Raw genomic sequence first — 19,145 nt, forward strand, 5'->3', positions numbered from 1 at the left:
CATTGGCATATAAATGTATTTATTTCTTCCCATTCGCTGTGTAAATTTGACAACATTAGAACTGGATTCTTGGATTGTACAACACAATTACTATTCGCTAGAGCATAGCAACAAAATGAAACATATATAAAGGGGAAAATACGCTGTAAAAACCTTGGCACGAATGAATCAATAATGCCACCATGTTGTAAAACGAGGTAAATCTGACTTGTGCTGTGAAGCATCTATCGGTGATTATTAATATCACGTAAACATATACATGCATTATTTTTTTTAAAGAATTCTTAAACAGGTGACAGCGTTAAAATAGAAAAGACCAAAAAGCACAAATTAAATCAGTTTTAAGTTCGAAAGTGGAGATAAGTGCAATACATTCCAGCTGTGCGTTTTACTGCCGCATTACAATGCAAGGTCGAGGTTGGAGCTGTTCCGTAGTAAAAGTGCTGAACTGCAGTTCATGTGTTCTGCAAAACACGCTCCTCGGTTAAGAAATACAATGGTCGAGGAAAAATATAAATAAAAAAAAACACTTGTTTTTAAGTTTATGCACTTGCTGAACACACCTCAAGCTGCACGCAAGGTTCATTGTGGGAGGTCCAGTGTTAAAATTCTATCCCCCGTTTCATGAAAAGGGGATCCGTTACCTCAGTGGACCTTTACACTCATGCGGGTCGCTTGAAGTCAGTTGCCACGACGTTCACTTGAGCTTTGGAGTTGTATTCTGTAGTAGCCTAAGCAACTGTTTTAGTAAGCTTGAATCTTCCAAGACGGTAAGATTTGACATCACGCACAACGAGCGCTCATTTTACGCCTTTCTTAAATGGCCTCTGGCAAAGTAAACGGCCACGCGTTGACTACTTGTGGCTTCAGCTCCATCTTTTCTTTCTGTTTAAGATGCACCCGGCCGTGCCGTTTCCTTTCGTCGCTCCTGGCAAAGCGTTTGCCGCACACATCACAAGAAAAGGGTTTCTCACCGGTGTGAGTGCGGGTGTGTGTGGTGAGATGGTCGCTTCTGCTGAAGCTCCGCAAACAGATGCGGCACTGGAAAGGTTTGTGTCCCGTGTGTATGCGGATGTGCCTGTTGAGCTCATCCGACCGAGAGAAGCGCCGGTCGCAGGTCTCCATCGGACACGTGAAGGGTTTCTCCTTGGCCGGCCCGGTAGAGGAGGCAGGGCTCTTTCTTACGCGGTTAGGTTTCTGAGCCCGTGTATAAGTTTGACTGAAAGACTCGGGCAATAAAGATGAATACAGAACCGAGTCTATTGTGGAAGTCGAGTAGGTTGTGTCGCAACTGGACTGGAGTTCAATGTTTGGATAGATGGTCGGTTTTAAAAGACTGGTGGGTGGGATATCCATAGAGGAGTAGTTGAACATGGGAGCGCTGAAGCCCTGTGTGCAAGTATCTCCAAAACACTGCTCCTGTTTTAAAGTGCTCTCCACTTTGAATTCGGTCTCTGGGTTTGAGCAAATGGGGGAATACGAGTCTAAAAGTTCTTTCACGTCCACCTGTTGTTGATCAGCTTGAAAACTATTCGACATGGAGAATGGCTCTGACTGGAAACCAGCATCCAAATAAGACTTATTGAAGCTCCCCCACTCGTAGCAGCTGCTCTCGAATTCATTCTTGATGACCACCGGGAACGTGGCGCTCTCTGACAGCGGCTCCGCGTCTTGCGCAGAGGAGCCAAAGTTTAAATGCGATGAAGCGGAGTCTTGGGCCTGCGCGGCGGTCTGGGAGTCCGGGTAACTGTGACCTGTCTGTCCCGGGGAATACAGCGGCGGGGTGGTGCACGTGGAGGCCTGCGTCTGGACCCCCTCGTCGCCAAAACTGCTGCGGCTTGCGTTCATCGTGCCGTCTGCACACTGATGCGCATCCGACACAGGGGTTGTCGAGATGCCAACGATCTCGGTGATCATGTTGAGCAGTGTTTCCGTGCTGCAAGGTGTTCCTTGAGATGTTTCCACATAGAAGCTGCCTGAGTAGGCTAAGGAGGTTGCGTAGCTCTCTTTCGGACCCTGACAAGAGTTATACTGATCTGTGCTCGTGGGCTCCGTTTTGGGGGTAATAGGTGGACCTGGTATGGAGAGGAAAAAAGCAGGCATGCGTCAGTGCCTTCAGTGAAATGTGCAACCAGTTACATAACTATATAGTTTCGTGAGCGGCTTGAATTAACGTGCACTATATATTATATTCCATGCAGCTGTACTATAATTAACAGAGCTAGGGTTTTGAAAATCTGCCAGAAACTCACCGTGTGCAAACTGGGCAGGTGCTGTCCTTCCAGAATCCATGAAAACATCCTGGCTGTCTTTGGAGCCGTGAGTTTCCATCGCTATCGCAGAACTGTTACAGTTTTCAAACTGCGAGTAGAAAGAATCTTGAGAGTTCAAATCCATGTTGTTAAGCATCTTTCCGCAAATGGCTTTCCAATGGCTGTCAGTCCGAGCAGATTATTGATATGGGGGTATTGCAAACACAAGAAAGAGCAAAAGCGGATCCGATAGTTAAGTCCGTGAAGGCGTTCGTCCAAAAAAGAAATGTAAATACTTTGGAATTCCCCCTTTTTGAGATCTGCGTCAAGGTAATATAGCTCTCCGGCTATCTGTAGATGTGTAGATCTGTTGATTCTCACACCAACGGCTTCCCTTCGCTCGGCTTTTATACACTCCGTCTCATCGACCAGCCCTCCTCCCCATTCATTGTCTCCAGTGAGAGGATTCCCCGCTGCGTGTCATCTTCGTGACCATATATGGACAGAGGATATGACGGGCTTCCCCAAAAAAGGAGAGTTACGGTACTGACGCTTCAACAGGTCTGTCGTTAAGTGTAAGGGAACGAAGGAGAGAGCCATGGCTCCAGCCTTCAGCTATGTATGTTTCTTCGCTAATTCAAAATGAAGCCCTATGCATTAGATTGCGTTGTTGTTTAGCCTACATCTGCACGCGTTCCTGACGGAAATAAACGCAAAGTGTTTAATGAAGTCACAGCATGCATGTCATTTTCATTTTCAGTGTCTGTCGAAAAAAACAAACAAAAAAAATTCACTATTCAGTCCATGTCCTATGTTTTCGTTTTAGAACGTCTGGTAAAACGACTAATTTACAACTTGAAATTTGACAAACTTTCAATAACACTAATAGCATTACGAAACATTAACTTCAGCAGTTAACTGACTGTGAACGTAGACATAATTCAGTGTGCCATGTAAATTAATGACGAGGTAAAATGACATTGCGGTGCTACAAAGCAACTCTCATTCATATCTACCCACTTTTATAAGCAAAATAGTAACACCTTATTAACTTGCTAATGCTTTGCCATTCCCTTGACCAAGTCCTGGTCCTAAAAATCTTGTTTTCCTGAACTCGAGCTCTAGCCTACTCCTTGTAGACTATATCATTTGATACAGAAAAAAGCCCACACGTGTTGGGTCATAATGAAATGAATAGAAAATAAAACTAATTATTGTGTACAACATTAAGTAAAACGGCCCTGAGACGAGGGTGAATACTTACCCCAAACAAGTAGCTAGGTTGTGGAGACGCTCTGGCATCCGTCGCGCAGAGCTGGCGGTAAAAGCGCAGTGTTGTCCAGCACCATGGAGAGCGCCACTTGAAATAGCAAGCTACTTCATTCTACAATTATAGTTCACGGCCTGCAGTCTGTGTACGAAGCCATATCGGTGACATTCTTGCTATGGGTTTAATAGAACAGTCGGACAGAAAACGGTTATTTCGAAAATTGTAAATTAAGTCTTATCAAAATAAAGAAATGAGTGCATAAATTGGCCTAATAATTCATTATTTCTTTAAAAAAAAAGGCAGTCACACACACACACACACACACACACACACACACACACACACACACACACACACACACACACACACACACACACACACACACACACACACACACACACACACACACACACACACACACACACACACACACACACACACACACACACACACACACACACACACACACACACCTGTAAGATTTTATAAGTCTCTTCTGCTCACCGATGCTGCATTTATTGAATTTGAATACAGAAAAAAAACATTATTATTAAATATTAAATAAACTAATATTATTACAATATAAAATAACTGTTTTCTGTTTGAATATATTTGAAAATTTAATTTATTCCTGTGATGGCAAAGCTGAATTTTCAGCATCATTACTCCAGTGTCACATGATCCTTCAGAAATCATTCTAATATGAGGATTTGCTGTACAATTTTTTATAATGTTACAAAAAATTCGATTTAAAATAAAAGCTGTTTCTATTCATCAAAGAATCCTGAAAACAAAATGTACACAACTGTTTTCAACCTTGATAATAATCAGAAATGTTTCTTGAGCAGCAAGTCAGCTTATTAGAATGATTTCTGAAGGATCATGAGACTGAAGACTGGAAGAAATTCAGCTTTGCATCACAAGAATAAAGTTATTTTAAGTATAATAGATAAGATATTTTAGATTGTAACAATATTTCACAATATTACCGTATTTTTAATCCAATAAATGCAGCCTTGGTAAGCATAAGACTTCTTTTAAAAAACATTTTAAAAAGTAGCGATTTGAACGGCAGTGTATATGACTGCTTATATTTGTATTAAAAAAAAAAAACACACAAACACACTTATATTAGACCCATTTTTTACATTCACAAAAAAATGAAACGCATTAAAGTGTGTACTTGCATGTATTCAAGGGGCAAAAAATGTGCTTAGAGTTATTCTTGGAGTTATTAACTTGTTTGTAGAAAATGAATGTTGACTTTTTACTACTATTTTTCTTTCCACTTTAGACCTAATTTATCATTGACCCATGTTCTGCTGTCAGATCCAAAGGTGTTGAATCTAGGCAAATTTCTAGGATTTTGCCTCTTCAACAAGAAATTACAGCAATATTGAAAGTTATTGAACAATATATTTTTTTTTTTCTAAAAAGGCATTTGAATGTAATTGTAGCCTAGAATTAAGGTTTCAGATTAATAAAATAAAACAAATCCAAAGTTATGTTTTGAAGCGTCTTAGCCAAATGTTCTAAAAATTACCAAAAGTTGCACATGGGAACTCCTACACTGGTGGCTTTACTCTCTACAACTACAATTCCCTGTTGCAAAAATCCAGCTTAATCTAGAAGCTGTGTTATGGAATTTGGTAGCTGGTTGACAAAATATACGTTCAAAAATAGCTTGAACTGCTGGTACCAGCTTGGAGCAGCTAATGACCAGCTATCATGTTCCAAAACACAGCTTCCAGCTTAAGCAGAATTGTATGGCAGGGTTCGCAAAACCCCTCTGAAAGAACCACAGAAGTGGTACAATGATGTCCAGGTGGAAAGTTTATGATCACCTCAAAATCACCTGAAAACTGTGGTTTGCCACATCCAGCTGTGCAGTAATAGCTGTGAATGCCACTCTTGTGCACTATTACTTTGCACAGACCACTGGAAGAAAAACAAGATGAGGAAGAATATGTTGAGCAGTGGGCTGAAAAAAAGCGAGGCACTCATTTAGCACATGCCTACTCAAGTATCCTCGGCTCACCAAATCTATTTATGTATTTTTTAATGGCTTTTTTTTATTAAACAGCATGTGCATTAAATATTTGCAGTTGCAGTATTTTTCATTTATTTTGGAACAGCCCTGAATAAATAGATTGGCCATGTAACCCATTTAGGTGTACAATAGGTTTCCATAAATACATATGCACGATGACAAAGAAGCGTCCGTTTGCATGATGGAACTGGGTTTGGCGGTGCACGAAATATCCCTTATTATGATGATACAAAATCGCACTTAACAACGAGTTTGACATTTTCTGGAGGTTCGCGTCACGCTACTTTCTCCTATTGGAGGCCCTAATATCCCCCACTCCAGTGGTCTCTCCCAGTTGACCTAAACCTATTAAAAAGCTCTCCTCTTAAAGAGTTCATAACACTGAGACGCTGTTGTGATAACTGCCGAGTAGCGCTCACCTCTCGCCTCTGCAAAATGCCACGGAGCTCAGTAATGGATTTATGTAATTCCTGCACTTACCAAGATTATTACACCAAAGAAATGCATTGAAGGTAAAAGTGTAATGAGACCATCGATGTGTCGGTATTTTCTTGAAAGTTTGTTTGAAAGGAAACATCGGATGATAGGAGCCGTCACTGAAATATCTACAGATTTCGAGTCCATTCGGTCATTGCATTGAGAGCTTTAAACAATCGAATGGCCAAATATAGGAGATAATATTGGTCAGTAGAAGCTCCTGACAGGGCAAAGCATGTGAAAATGAAATGAATACCGCATCTCTACTATGTCTTCACTCATTTTCTTTTCTGCTTGTGATCCATCTGTTCATAGCAGCATTTTTGTAGAACGCTCAACGACACCATTAACAAATGGTATAATGGTATCCACACATGATTTGACGAATTCCCAAGGCAATGACTGAGCTGAGGGAAGAAGCGGCACTGCAAAAAGAAATGTAGAAAAACATTGCATCGATAAAAAGCAACAACAAAGATTCATCTCAAATAATTTACCATTGCAAAAAGATCTAGCTTGTGTGCTTGCTATGCATGAAAGATGTATTGAAAAGAGAGGCTTTATAGTACTTTCAAGAATGTCTGGTAGGTTTTCAAGAGGCAGAAGAATCATACGCCCTCCACATCACATTTCTGCAGTATATGTCCCATATTACAAACCCCCAACGGCACCGGATGAAGGCTCATCCTCCTCAAACCATAGCAACAATGAGAAACCGAAAAAAGGGATTGGGAGCGCTAACATCAGAGATTCCACGACCGGAAACACGACTCAATGCAAGCTTGCATCACGCTGCCAAATCATTTTGACTTATTTTTCCCTTTCACTCGCAATCCCATGCATGAACCCCTTTCATGCAGCGAGGCTCTTTTGAACCAGCGACTTTTCGCTCTCCTCCATCTACGGAGTGTGGGAGTGGGGTTAGGGAAGCCCGATTGCACAAGCAAAACCCCACTCAGCGAGCTGCAGGTTTCCCTTGCAGTTCCAGAAATACACCCTTGTGCTCGCCCACCCTTGTCCCCGGACAACCATCCTCGCCTTTCAGGCCGGGAGGGGCCGGAGCTTCGGCTTTCTTCCTGATCGTGACTGCGGAGGGTTCCAGCAGCTCCCCGCCCGCTCAGACTGACTCCCCCACATTCCCAGCAACCTCTTCTCTACTCTGAGCCACAGCTCCAGAGCACACCAGCAGGCCAATCTGGCTCTCCTCCAGCTACCTGGAGTTATCTAATCACAATAAATGAGGATAAATTAGCTTAGCAACACAGCGACAGGGCTCACTTCATGGTACGCAGCAGGGTGCTCAACGTTTTAGCACTCTTGCTTGTTCTGGGGATGAGGCCCATTACTTTTTCCTCAACTCCCAAGCTGCCACCTGAGCCATTTGGAGAAATCAACTAACTTGCCATGCACTCGCATGGCGGTTCTCTCCCTACTGTGTAATTTGAGTAGTTAGCACTGCGTATTTCTTCACCAGCCAGACTTCATAACGACTGACCCCCATCAAGGTGATTCAATAAAAGCCTATAAAAGAATTCATCACCTTTTCTGAGGGACAACTACAGAACTGAAAAGGGATGAGTCTATTCAAACAGATTGCACTGCTGCTATGAGGAAACAAAATAAGAATGTGGCGTCTCTCTCTCTCTCTTTCCTCGCTAACATAAGTAACTATGGTAACAGGCGCACTGCATGGCACTGCTTCCACAAGCTCTCCAGAAATAAAACTGTTGGGCTAAGAGCGAGCAGGTAAAGACAAAAGATCCCGGGCACCACTATTTATAGAGGCAGGCTTACATAATCTTCACACAGACCAGCGCTGGCTGAGGGAGGTTGGGTTCGGGGTGAGCGGCATTGAGGCCCCGGCCCTAGAATTGAGTGCGCGAGAGCCGTGTCTGGAGGTTACGCTGTAGATTATGAGCAGGCTCGAAAGGCTACAGGAGGGGGAGGAAGTGGGAAAGAAAGCGAGAGGGGATGGCGGATTGGATTTGATGGTTGCACTGCCAAAGGGTGAACGCTTTGCATGCGCTTGTTGATCAGCAACCCAAGCTCCCATGGGATGCATATCAGCCTGTGGCGGTGGGAGATGTTCGCCATTGAACGTCACTGTATCAGCGATTACATCACCACCCGACTCACTGAGGTAACAAGTGCTTATGACAGATGGAAAGAACGCTGTCAGGGATAACAAACACAAGAATTTACCCACTGGCACTGTGAGCCACGCTCACTACATTCCACACAAAATCAAGAGAACACAGCCGAGGGCCTGAGATGACAATGCCACAATCTGTTTGGCTGATAGAGGAAAGAGGTTTAACTGACAAGTCTTCTATAGTTGACAGCTTAAAGGCAGCATTATCAAAACACATCTTTTGAAGCACAGAGAGTGATTAAATGGCTCCCCCTAGCAGTCGTATGCCATTATTACACTCTTCACACTATAATATTGATTCTTTCCAGCTTGACTGAACGAGGTGTGAATGAACAGCTCCATTCTTATCCTTTGGTTGATATAATCAGCAAATTAAACCTTCACGTAAAACAGGAAGCTTTGAGAATTTAATACAATAATTGTCCCATTACAGGGCAAAAGAAAGTGTGACTCACGTAAATATGCCCCAACTACTCTTACCAATGGATGCAAATAGGCTCAGCTCAGGATCTCATCAATGCGCAAATGGAGGAACTCTGACTCATCTATTTATGCCTGTGCGTTAGATCTCGCTAATGCTGTTTTGGCTATTATCCCATTGTACCGTGGGTCTGAGGAGAGGGAGGGGGGGATTGCGCATTGAGTGTTTTAGTCACACCGAAAAACCAAAAACTACTAAGGCTGTGAGATGTATTTCAAATGGCAATAGCTATGAGGGCACACGTGCTATGAAACCCAAGGGAATGCGAGGAAGAAGATGTGTGTTTATCTCCTCTTTGACCATTCGTCAGATTGCTGACGTTGCCAAATGGTTCTGAAAAGATGAAGTAAAAAAATTAAATAGAATAAACACCAAATACAGCATGACTCATCAACAGGCAAGTCTCCAAAACACCATTGACGCAACCAAGAGTGTGTAAACAGAGGGATGTCAACATGTTTGAACTTTCCCTTCAATCATCATCATCGATACACTTTTAAAACAATCCCATTTGATCTACAAGCTTCTACCTTTCATCTTGGAGGCCCCAAAACAGTGTTGCTTCATCGGATAAATTGAATTTACTTAAAAGAAATTGAGGAAGCCCTAAAAAAATTAAGTAATCTGAACTTAAAAATTTGAGTTAATTTAACTTAAAATAATTTGTAATATCAATTACTTTGTAGTTAATACACATAGTATATTTAAGTTCAACTTACTAAGTTAGTTAAGTTTATATAAAAAAAAAATTTATTTGTTATATCAAATAAAAGGTATTTTCATACAATTTTCTGGTTTAGTTCAGTTCAATTCAATTCCAAGACATATACACTGTAAAAACAAATTTGTTCAGTTTACTTCATTCAATTGTGCAAACTCGTTGCCTCAAGTTGTTCTTACTTAAACCGTTTAAGTTTTGGCAACTTAATTCTATCTGTGATCTGAGAAAGTGTACTCCCATTGCGGAGTGCATTGCGGCATGAATAAATTAATTGCTTTTTTTTTTTTTTTACTATTTTTGGCTTTATTTTACAATTTGTCTTTTGTCAATGTAACCCCAATAACGACAGCAAATAAAATTGTAAAGGTATTATTAATAATAAAAATAAATAATAAGAAAAAACCTTGTCACCATTGTTGTGTTTTGCATGCTGAATGTTGAAGTCTGTGTGTGACTCAAGCAGTGATTGGTCAATTGCAAGATATTGTCACAAATATAGAGGGATTATATCAACCCAATTAAAAGTTTATGCCATAAGTGTTAGCAAAAGAAAAATGTTAAAAGTCCATTATTTGACATACAATATAGTTATATTATATATCATTGATTCACTTATACACATATATATACACACTATTTATTACTTCCCTTCCTTTGAAATCAGGTAACTGTGATTTATTGTTGCATCGCTGCATCAATAGGAAGAGAATTACAATAATATGAATGAAGTTCCAAGTGCCCAACCAAAGGGAAAACTTATCACAATATTGGTGAGAGGAAGTGGAGGAAACGAGTGAAAAGTCTATTAAAAATTGCTCCACCTCAAAAACCTTTTGCCCGCCTGTTTTTTTTTTCTTTGCCAAAATGGTACTCAACCCAGTCAAGTAATGTTTTCGAAGTAATGAAGTCATAGCATGTTAATAGTTAAGTAAGTTAAACAAATTATTGGACATTAAGTAAAGTTTACCAAAAAAGTCTTAGTAAGATCAACTGTTGGATTTTACAGTGTACGTACATACTGCATATTATATTTACAGATGCTGCAGCTCAGTTGAATGAAAGCAGGAACACACCAGGAATAATCAACTGTTTTAAGCCATGCTACATAATTAATATGTGACAGTTTTATGTGTTTAAACTTCATCTGAATTCAAGACAAAAAACAGTGGTCAACTATAAGATCCCCGTTTTATCAATTGGGCCAGTAATTTTCAGATTTTGAGTTGCCTATTTGTTGAATGTTGTCTTCTTTTTAGCAATATATTTTCTTTATTTGCTAAAATAGTGACACATTAAATGTAATTAATCTTTATACTTTATTTACAAAATGTTTTTATTTTTTATTTATTTATAACTCCCGGAAAGCTGGACATTTTTACAGTGCTACAATTTAACTCACAAGTTCATACACTTTATCTTAATGACAAATCATCAGAATTAACAGAAATTTATAATACAGGACGTATTGAGCATAAGCCTTAGAAAATGGATGTACAAGGTCAAATAATGTGAAATTTTCAGTGGCAAACCAAGACTGGCCAGAAAGGGAAAGCGGGTGATCTTTCAACTGGCCTGAAATGCTCTCACACTGACAATGGCTCATCAATCCATCCCTATTGTTAAGCCCTTTTTAATATGGCACCATTATTAAGTGCTCTGTAAAAACAGATTTTAGCTTCAGTACATGAAGCAGTTCAGTGTAAAGAACTTACTCTTTGTGTAAAGGTGTAAACACTGGTCTAAATTTGACCATGTGGCATGAAATGTTGACTGGATTTCTGCACACACACTCACCTTCATGTTCACTAATCTCTGTGATTCAATGAAAACTGAGACTGTCTACCTGAAACAGAATAAAAATACATGAAGAGACAGACTGTACTCAGAATATACACTTTCCTGCAACACAAAACAAAAGAAACTTTAATATTTAAAGAAGCTAACTTGAATTGTTGTTGTATACGAACAGACTTTTCTATATACATTACAGCTAACTGTAAACAAAGTACAATTCAACTGAATTTTATTTAATATTTGTAATTGTCGAGACCCTTAAAGGAACACTCCACTTTTTTTGAAAATAGGCTCATTTTACAAGTCCCCTAGAGTTAAATAGTTGAGTTTTACCGTTTTTGAATCCATTCAGCCGATCTTTGTATCTGGCGGTAGCACTTTTAGCATAGCTTAGCATACATCATTGATTCTGATCAGTCCATTAGCATCTCATTCAAAAAATGACCAAAGATACTTTCAATATTTTTCTTATTTAAAACTTGACTCTTCTACTGTTACATTGTGTGCTAAGACTATTTAACTCTAGGGCACTTGTAAAATGAGCCTATTTTCAAAAAAAGTGGAGTGTTCCTTTAATGTTGACTTGACAACCTGAAAAAAAGCCTTTAAAGTTTAAGTGTGTGTAGACCTTATGAACAGAAAGAATGATATATAGATTGCAATTCAGTATATTCCTGTTATTGCAATTCAACTTCCATGAGTTGTGACCAATTTATATTCCAACACATGAATTACATACAGTACAAGGAAGCAAATCTTGGCAATAATCAGAGTAAAAAAAAAATCACATAATGCTTTTAAAAAACACTATCCATAAAGAGATATGATTTGAATATTTAAATATTATAAGATTCAATTCAACTGAAGAAAGATTGTACAAGAAGATTTCAATTTATTCTTTTAAATGAAGCCAAACAGCAATGGACGAAAAAGTGTGCACTGTCTTCTCCTGGGTCAAACATATGATATTGTTTTGTCTGATCCAGAAAAAGTGTACAGTTCTTCAAACCTGAGGATATAAATCACATTGAACCAGATGTAAAATTGAAATATTTAAACAGGGCTCTTAATTATTATATTAAATGAGAGAATTAAAAAAAAAAAATCCACCAATTATCACTTAATTACATAAAAATGAAATACACTTTGTAGTAACAAACATATGGCACCATTTGAGCATCATGAATTCTGGCTTGCTACTGATTTTCAATACTCTTCAGCCATTATCAGTACAGTCAGAGCCGACCAGCCAGTAAAGGGGTGGCTACCCTGCCCTCTTCCAGTGCTATCACTGTACTGTTCCCAGATGTATCCAGTTTCCAGATACTGTTTGTAAACATTATTGATGAGGTTAGTCCTGAGCTCTTGGTAGAGGGTAGCTGCCTTCTCTTTGTACGGCCCTTCTGTGCTGCCATAGTGATGCAGTGCTCTAACAGCCAGGTAGTTGATGTTGATCCAGATCGCTCCTCGCCAGTAGGGGGCATCATGTTCCGTGTTCCTCTTCATGTAGATGGGATCTGCACGTGAGAGTGAGCGCAGGCCATAGGGCGTCCAAAGGCGTTCAGGGTCTTGAATGTCTCGCAAAATATGCTCCATCTTTGGCGAGTCTGGTGTCAAAATATGAAGCAAGAACGGAAAAAGGCTAACATAACCTAACGCATTCACGTACTGCAGCTTAGGGGCTCTGCGAACGGAGCGAATCAACCGTGAGACTGGGAACTGGTGCCGTGGTTGTCCAGGGGGCACAAACACTTTCTCCTGCTGAAGTGAGACAGACTGGGTGTGATTGCCGTAATCACTGAAGGTGTGCAGATTCTCGGACCAGTGCAGTTTGTTTAACAGATCGTTATTGCTGAGAGTACGATGGGTGTTCTCGTACACTTGGTGGGGTTCTCCAAGTATTCGTGCCACGTTCGCCATGATGCCAGAGGCAAGGGTCATCCAGCAATACAAGTCTACATGCCTCTCATCAACAGATGGGTGGGAAGCCCGTGGGTAGTCGTCCAGGCCAGATGTCAGGGTTTTGGGATTTAGGAAAAGGTTGGTGTCTTTGTCCCGGCCTCGCCAACGGTAGGAGTTGGCAATGGGTCCAGCTTGCGTGGTGTTAAACCACTCAAACCAAATCTGCAGTCTTGGGTACAACCTTCTCAAGAAAGGAAGCATGGTCTGAGAGGACAACGACTCTGGTTGAGCATCCCGCTTCTCCAGCAACTCCTGTAGGGCCAGGAAGAGCGTGGGAGGGTTTGCGTTTTCGTTGTGCTGCACTATAAACTCGGACGGGACTTTGCTGCGTGCTTCATCATCCAAGATTTGTTCACGTGGTATCCAGCCCTCTACGTTGATAAGATCGAGCCAGTGCGCAACGACCTCCTGTGTTAACTGACTGTCCCATTTGTTGAGGAGAAGTTGATGAAATCCTTCATCCCAAAGAAAGCCCCTTGGAAAGAAGGATCGCGATGGTACCGCGGTAAACAGTGGCCCCTCAGGGTAAAGCACAGGGTGCTCATTATAAACAGACTGCACAACAGACTGGCCAAAGAAATATCCCATGCCCCCAAGCGTGTTGCTTAAAGCTGCCTTGGCAAATTCAATCTGGGAAGATGTGAATCCTTTTGCTTGGAGGCCAAAAGTACCCTCAAACTTCTCATCAAATGCCATCTTACGCTTCTCCAGCTCGTCCGTAAGCACAGAGCCCACAAGTTGATTCGGTCGTTCACGGAAGCTTCCGGATTCAAACAAAACCTCAATCTGGAAAGGGGTTTGAACGGTCACCTGATGCACCACAAAATCACTCTCCATCTTGGGATCATTCTGTTGATTCTGGTGGTTAGTGACTTTGTAGGAATCCACGGCAAAATAAGATCTTTTTTCACCTTTGGGGGGATTGAAAACAAATTTGTGATTTAGGCTGTTTTTCACTATATCTGTCAGCTTATCAAGGCCAGGGCTCCTAGTTTGCAGGTAATTATATCTGAAAAGAAAAAGAGTAAAACAATACAGTAACTTGTTGAAATAACATGTCAGCATGTCATTAACTTTCCTTAAACCTCTCCACTCTGTTCTTCTGAGCATCATATGCTACTAATAAACTTCTGTGCTTGAGAAGCAATTGAAGATTTCCTATATGTTGAAGTGCACTTTCAAAATTAAAATGTACTATAACAAATACTGTTCTACATTTAATATTGTTATACTTTTTACTCTGAATAATTGTAGCTAAAAACCTACAATCCTCCCTATTTCTATTGTTCACAATTACTACTTATTCCATAAAGTGAGTGCAATAAATATGAGATACCTGGCATATTTTCCCCCAGCACCTTCCCCTGCAGTGGGTTTGCCAAAAGTGATCTTGAAGTTGCCAAGCTCCTCAGATGTTCCCGTCACAGAGCTCAAACGGTTTTTCTCCTCTACATGAGCCTGCAATGAACCTTGAATATCCGTGGCAGTGTAGAACATCAGCGAGATCACAGGAGCTGAGGAAGCAATGCTCTGAAAACAAATCAAAAACAAATACAGACTTAGCCTTGATGTAAAGCAATTTCAATAGTGAGTAATATAATTATCTCTCTCTCTCTCTCTCTCTCTCTCTATACATATATTTTTTATTTTTTTATTTTTTTTATTATATATAGACCAGGCATAACATTATGACAGGTGTAGTGAACAATACAGTAATCTATCAAGTGCTCCAAGGAAGGAATAGTGGTGAACCGGCGACAGGGTCATAGGCAGCCATGGCTCATTGATGCATGTGAGAAGCGAAGGCTGGCCCGTGTGGTCTGATCAAACCGACGAGCTACTGTAGCTCAAATTGCTCAAGAAGTTAATGCTGGTTCTGATAGAAAGGAGTCAGAATACACAGTGCAGCGCAGTTTGTTGTGTATGGAGATCAGTCAGGGTGCCCATGCTGAACCCTGTCCACAGCTGAAAGCGCCAACAGTGGGCACATGAGCATCAGAACTGGACCATGGAGCAATGGAATATGGTGGTAAATATGATAAATATGAGGAAACCCAAAGCCCAAATTCCCTTAATCATTCCTCACAATGAGTAAAACCAAAGAATATAGTTCTGATGTGCAAAAGATTGTTGTGTTCGCAAAATAGAAAGTGGCTGTAGGAAAATAGCTAAAGCATTGAAAATTCCCATTTCCACCATCAGGGCAATAATTAAAGGACAACTCCGGTGAAAAATGAACCTAGGGGTAATTAACACATGGTTACCGAGTAGATTGTTCTCTGGGATGCGTTTTCATGAAAATCGAATGTAAATTGTGTTATCTCTAAAAACAGATTAGCTTATAACGCGAGTAAACGGGGCACAGAAAAAGTCAAATTAAATCGCTAGTTAATACCACTAACAAGGCTCAAAATAGCCTCACACTAACACGGTAGCATAATGAGGGTCCCTACATGCAAACCGAAGCATTGAGAACTTTGTAAGTGTACAAACAGTTTAATAAGAAGATACTTTATAAAGACAGAACATTAAGCGTATACAGACAGGAGCCATCTTGGAAAACAGTCTCGACAAGTCGAGCCACGAACGCTGTGCTAAGCTGCAATAATTCCTATCGACCAGCTCACTTAGCACAGCGTTCGAGGCTCGACTCGTCAAGACTGTTTTCCAAGATAACCAAGGTATTTCCAAGGTATGGAGGAATGGTCTCTGATCTCTTGTCAGGTGTTCTCCAAACTCATCAGGCATTATAGGAGAAGACTCCTATCTTGAGCTGTTATCTTGGAAAAAGGAGGTTGCAAAAAGTATTTAAAAAAAGGGTGCCAATAATTATGGCCAACATGTTTTGGAGAAAAGCAATAATATCAATGTGATTTACCCCCCACTTTGAATTATTTTACTTCAATGAAATGTTAGATTTTTGTGATTTTTAAAAAAATAAAAGATAAAAAGGACAAACGATGCAGATTTATTTTTACAGCCATCTTTGATAATATTTACCAATAATTCTGACCACAACTGTATATATGCTCAAATTTCATCCAAATAAAAATTATTTTATATTGGTAGGCAAAGGATAGTTTGGCCTTCATTCAGTGACTGTTTTAAACACCTAAACCTGTACATATATCAAGGTTACACACAACTTTTAACATACATTTTCATGACAATTCCAGTAATTTATAATTACAATTTCTTGCCAATAAAATATTTCAAAGGTTAAGATATATTTTACAATAATGAAACTTTATAGTAAGTTTAATTATTTTTTGTGAATTATTAAGATTTTTTAATTTTCATGACTTCATGACACAATTTATTATTTACCTTGATATTTCCAGGTTTTCCATAACTGAGAATTGTGACCTTAAATCCATATTGTTTTAAGTTTTTTATTTTAGCAGTAGTTTTTTTTTTAAATAACTTCACATATAAGTATTTAAAATCAAGCAATATTATGATAACATGAAATAAAAGTCTTCTTCGTGAAACCAAGAAGCACATTTTCCCACAATGTGGGAAAAAAAAGTACATTAGAATTTTTATTTATTTATTGTACATTACTCCCATTATATTACAATAAAATATCCTTATATTATTCTTTACTTACATGTTGTTTTGCAGTAATCCTCCAAGTCCAGTCTCCACCATGATCTCCACCCATACGCTTCACAAACTCTGTGGTCAGTGTGAAATCACGGTCATGGATCTCCTGGACTCCAAAAGAGACTCCATCATGCATTAGCCATCCGTAGCCCTGCAAATGGTCGCCTTGCTCACAAGTGTGCCTAAGATTTCCATCCATATCAGTGAACTGACGCATCCACATTAAACCTAAATAAATCAATAGAAAAGGCATGGTTGTAATAACCTCACAAAGACATTTTTTTGACAGACACAATAATGAAAGAAAGCAAGTGATGCATAAAGACAAAGTGTGAATCTGAAGCACCCCACCTGTCACAACAGATCTAGGACTTCTTGTTTTCATCCCGAAGTACACCTGGGGCCGGTAGGAGCCCCAATATCTTTCGGGAGACACAGAAGGGCTTGAGCTATTAACATCCAAGACCCGTGGAGACGGGTGCAAGGTCACAACCCTCCTGGCCAAGGATGAGCGCATATAAAGGGCATAGAAGAACCAGATGAGACTGAAGATACATAAACCGATGGATATATTGATAAACACCTTCCCAATGTCAGTTTTCTTTTTCTTCTCCTTGCGTGGTGGAGCAGGTGCTTTTTCCTCTTTTCTTGGGCTAGGTACTCCATCACCAGTTGCAACCCTCTTCCTCCGCCGACCCATCTTTCTTTTGACCTGACCAAGCCGGTCCGAGGATGACAATCATTCAAATGAACCTGCAAATCACGAGAAGTCAAGAGGTTTTGTCTACAGGTTTAGACTGTTGACAGCGAGTGACTGCAGCATAAGAAGCTCATAAACTAAAGGCATAGGCTATAGGGGAGCGCGGGGCACAACCTAACGCGGAGTTAGTTGTAACACACATGGTTTAACACTTTCCACACATGCCAGAATGACGAAACTTAGTGTATTTACTAGTTGCCATATCAACATTATTTAGAGAAAAAATAGCAGCCTTAACAAATCTTTAGAAGATATTACTGAACATTTATTTAACCATAGAAAAAGTAAATTTCTTACTTAAGTTTTTTTCATCTGTTTTTTGTTTTTTATTTAAAACAAGACAAATCTGATATTATTTTAATCTTATATCTGTTATTTAACAGTTGAGATCGTTCTTTAATGTTGATCTAACAGCAGAAGACACGAGCCATGGTTGAAATCCCAGTTGTGCAGGTGGGGTGCGTCGTAACACTGCGTTACAATGAGCCCCTATTAGAAGAACTATGCTATTATATTCTATACTTTTATGAATTCTTTTGAGAAACCATGATAAAAGGGTGAATAATGACTGAGAGTAAATATTCAGAAATTATTCATTATCATTATGTTTTTAACTATGCTGTTTAGCTGTATTTAGCAGCGTTTGTTGTCAAACTCAAAAATCAGTATATTTTCAATGATTAAAAAATGCAATTATTTTATTTTAAAAAGTTATTAATTGTATTTTATTGACAAAATGTTTTAGTTTGTTTTGTATATATTTTTTTTATTATATCAGGTAACATTTTAAGCTGTCATTTCATGTGGTCATGTTACAATGTACCCCACCTAAGGGGCATGTTGTCACATTTCACTTCCAATCTTTCGGGGTAAATCAAGAAAAAAAAGAATACACTGTATCAATGAAACAAAAACACATATTTGTATTAGACATGTGGGGAATTAATGTGAGAAAAAATAAATACTCTGAACCCCAAGTGGATTTACACAAACTCGCTCTCCCTTACATTTCTGTCTTATAGTATTGCATTTACGGGAATACACGATGCCCCCAAAAATTGGTTATAATGTTAGATCTGTCTATGTACAAGATTCTGCAAATTGATCTGGCTTACTGAAGAAGAAAAAAAAGAATGAGGAAATGAATGAACGAACGAATGAATTGACGAATGAATGAATGATTGAGATTGCTCGTCCATGTATATATTTAACGCGTCTGCAACGATTATTCTCTCTGCACTAAAGGTGGACGAATCAATTAAAAAATTGACGATAGCAAGGCAAACACAAATTATACTAATGATCACGTTACCTTATGTACGTGTCAGTCCTCTACTGAACATTGTAATCAGCAGCACGGACACTTCCGCCTTTCTTTGCGAAGCTGACAACAGTCTTAGATGCAAATTCAAAATAAAAGTCCGCTAGCGTCATATTGCTGGCGACAACCTCTTCTTCTTTTTTTTTTATTGGCAGCCGCACTAAACAGTGCATTACTGCCATCATATGGTAGCTTGGCTCAGAAACATTTTCTAACTACTCTTAACACTTTCTAACCCCCCACAAAACACACCGGAACCCTGGTGTTGCGTGTTCAGCTCCAGTTTCCAGTTTGAAGGC

At 39.7% G+C, this 19,145-nt stretch overlaps 2 protein-coding genes across 2 annotated transcripts; both read right to left on the reverse strand.

The window, feature by feature from the left end:
- Nucleotides 1-816: 816 nt before the first annotated feature.
- Nucleotides 817-2,409, reverse strand: LOC307123534 (uncharacterized protein; the record flags this gene model as incomplete). Its single annotated transcript, XM_079812085.1, has 2 exons — nucleotides 817-2,075; nucleotides 2,253-2,409. 2 exons carry the CDS (start codon nucleotides 2,407-2,409, stop codon nucleotides 817-819), a joined length of 1,416 nt encoding a protein of 471 aa, XP_079668211.1.
- Nucleotides 2,410-10,725: 8,316 nt separating this feature from the next.
- mogs (mannosyl-oligosaccharide glucosidase) lies at nucleotides 10,726-18,923 on the reverse strand. The gene is made up of 5 exons (XM_079813649.1): nucleotides 18,838-18,923; nucleotides 17,117-17,518; nucleotides 16,770-16,993; nucleotides 14,496-14,689; nucleotides 10,726-14,168 (listed from the first exon to the last, which is right to left on the reverse strand). The coding sequence occupies exons 2-5, from the start codon at nucleotides 17,463-17,465 to the stop codon at nucleotides 12,404-12,406; spliced, it is 2,532 nt and encodes an 843-aa protein (XP_079669775.1). The 5' UTR covers nucleotides 17,466-17,518; nucleotides 18,838-18,923; the 3' UTR covers nucleotides 10,726-12,403.
- Nucleotides 18,924-19,145: the final 222 nt, after the last annotated feature.

Source organism: Gobio gobio, assembly GCF_949357685.1.
Source record: "Gobio gobio genome assembly, chromosome: 3".
Taxonomy (NCBI): Eukaryota; Metazoa; Chordata; class Actinopteri; order Cypriniformes; family Gobionidae; genus Gobio; species Gobio gobio.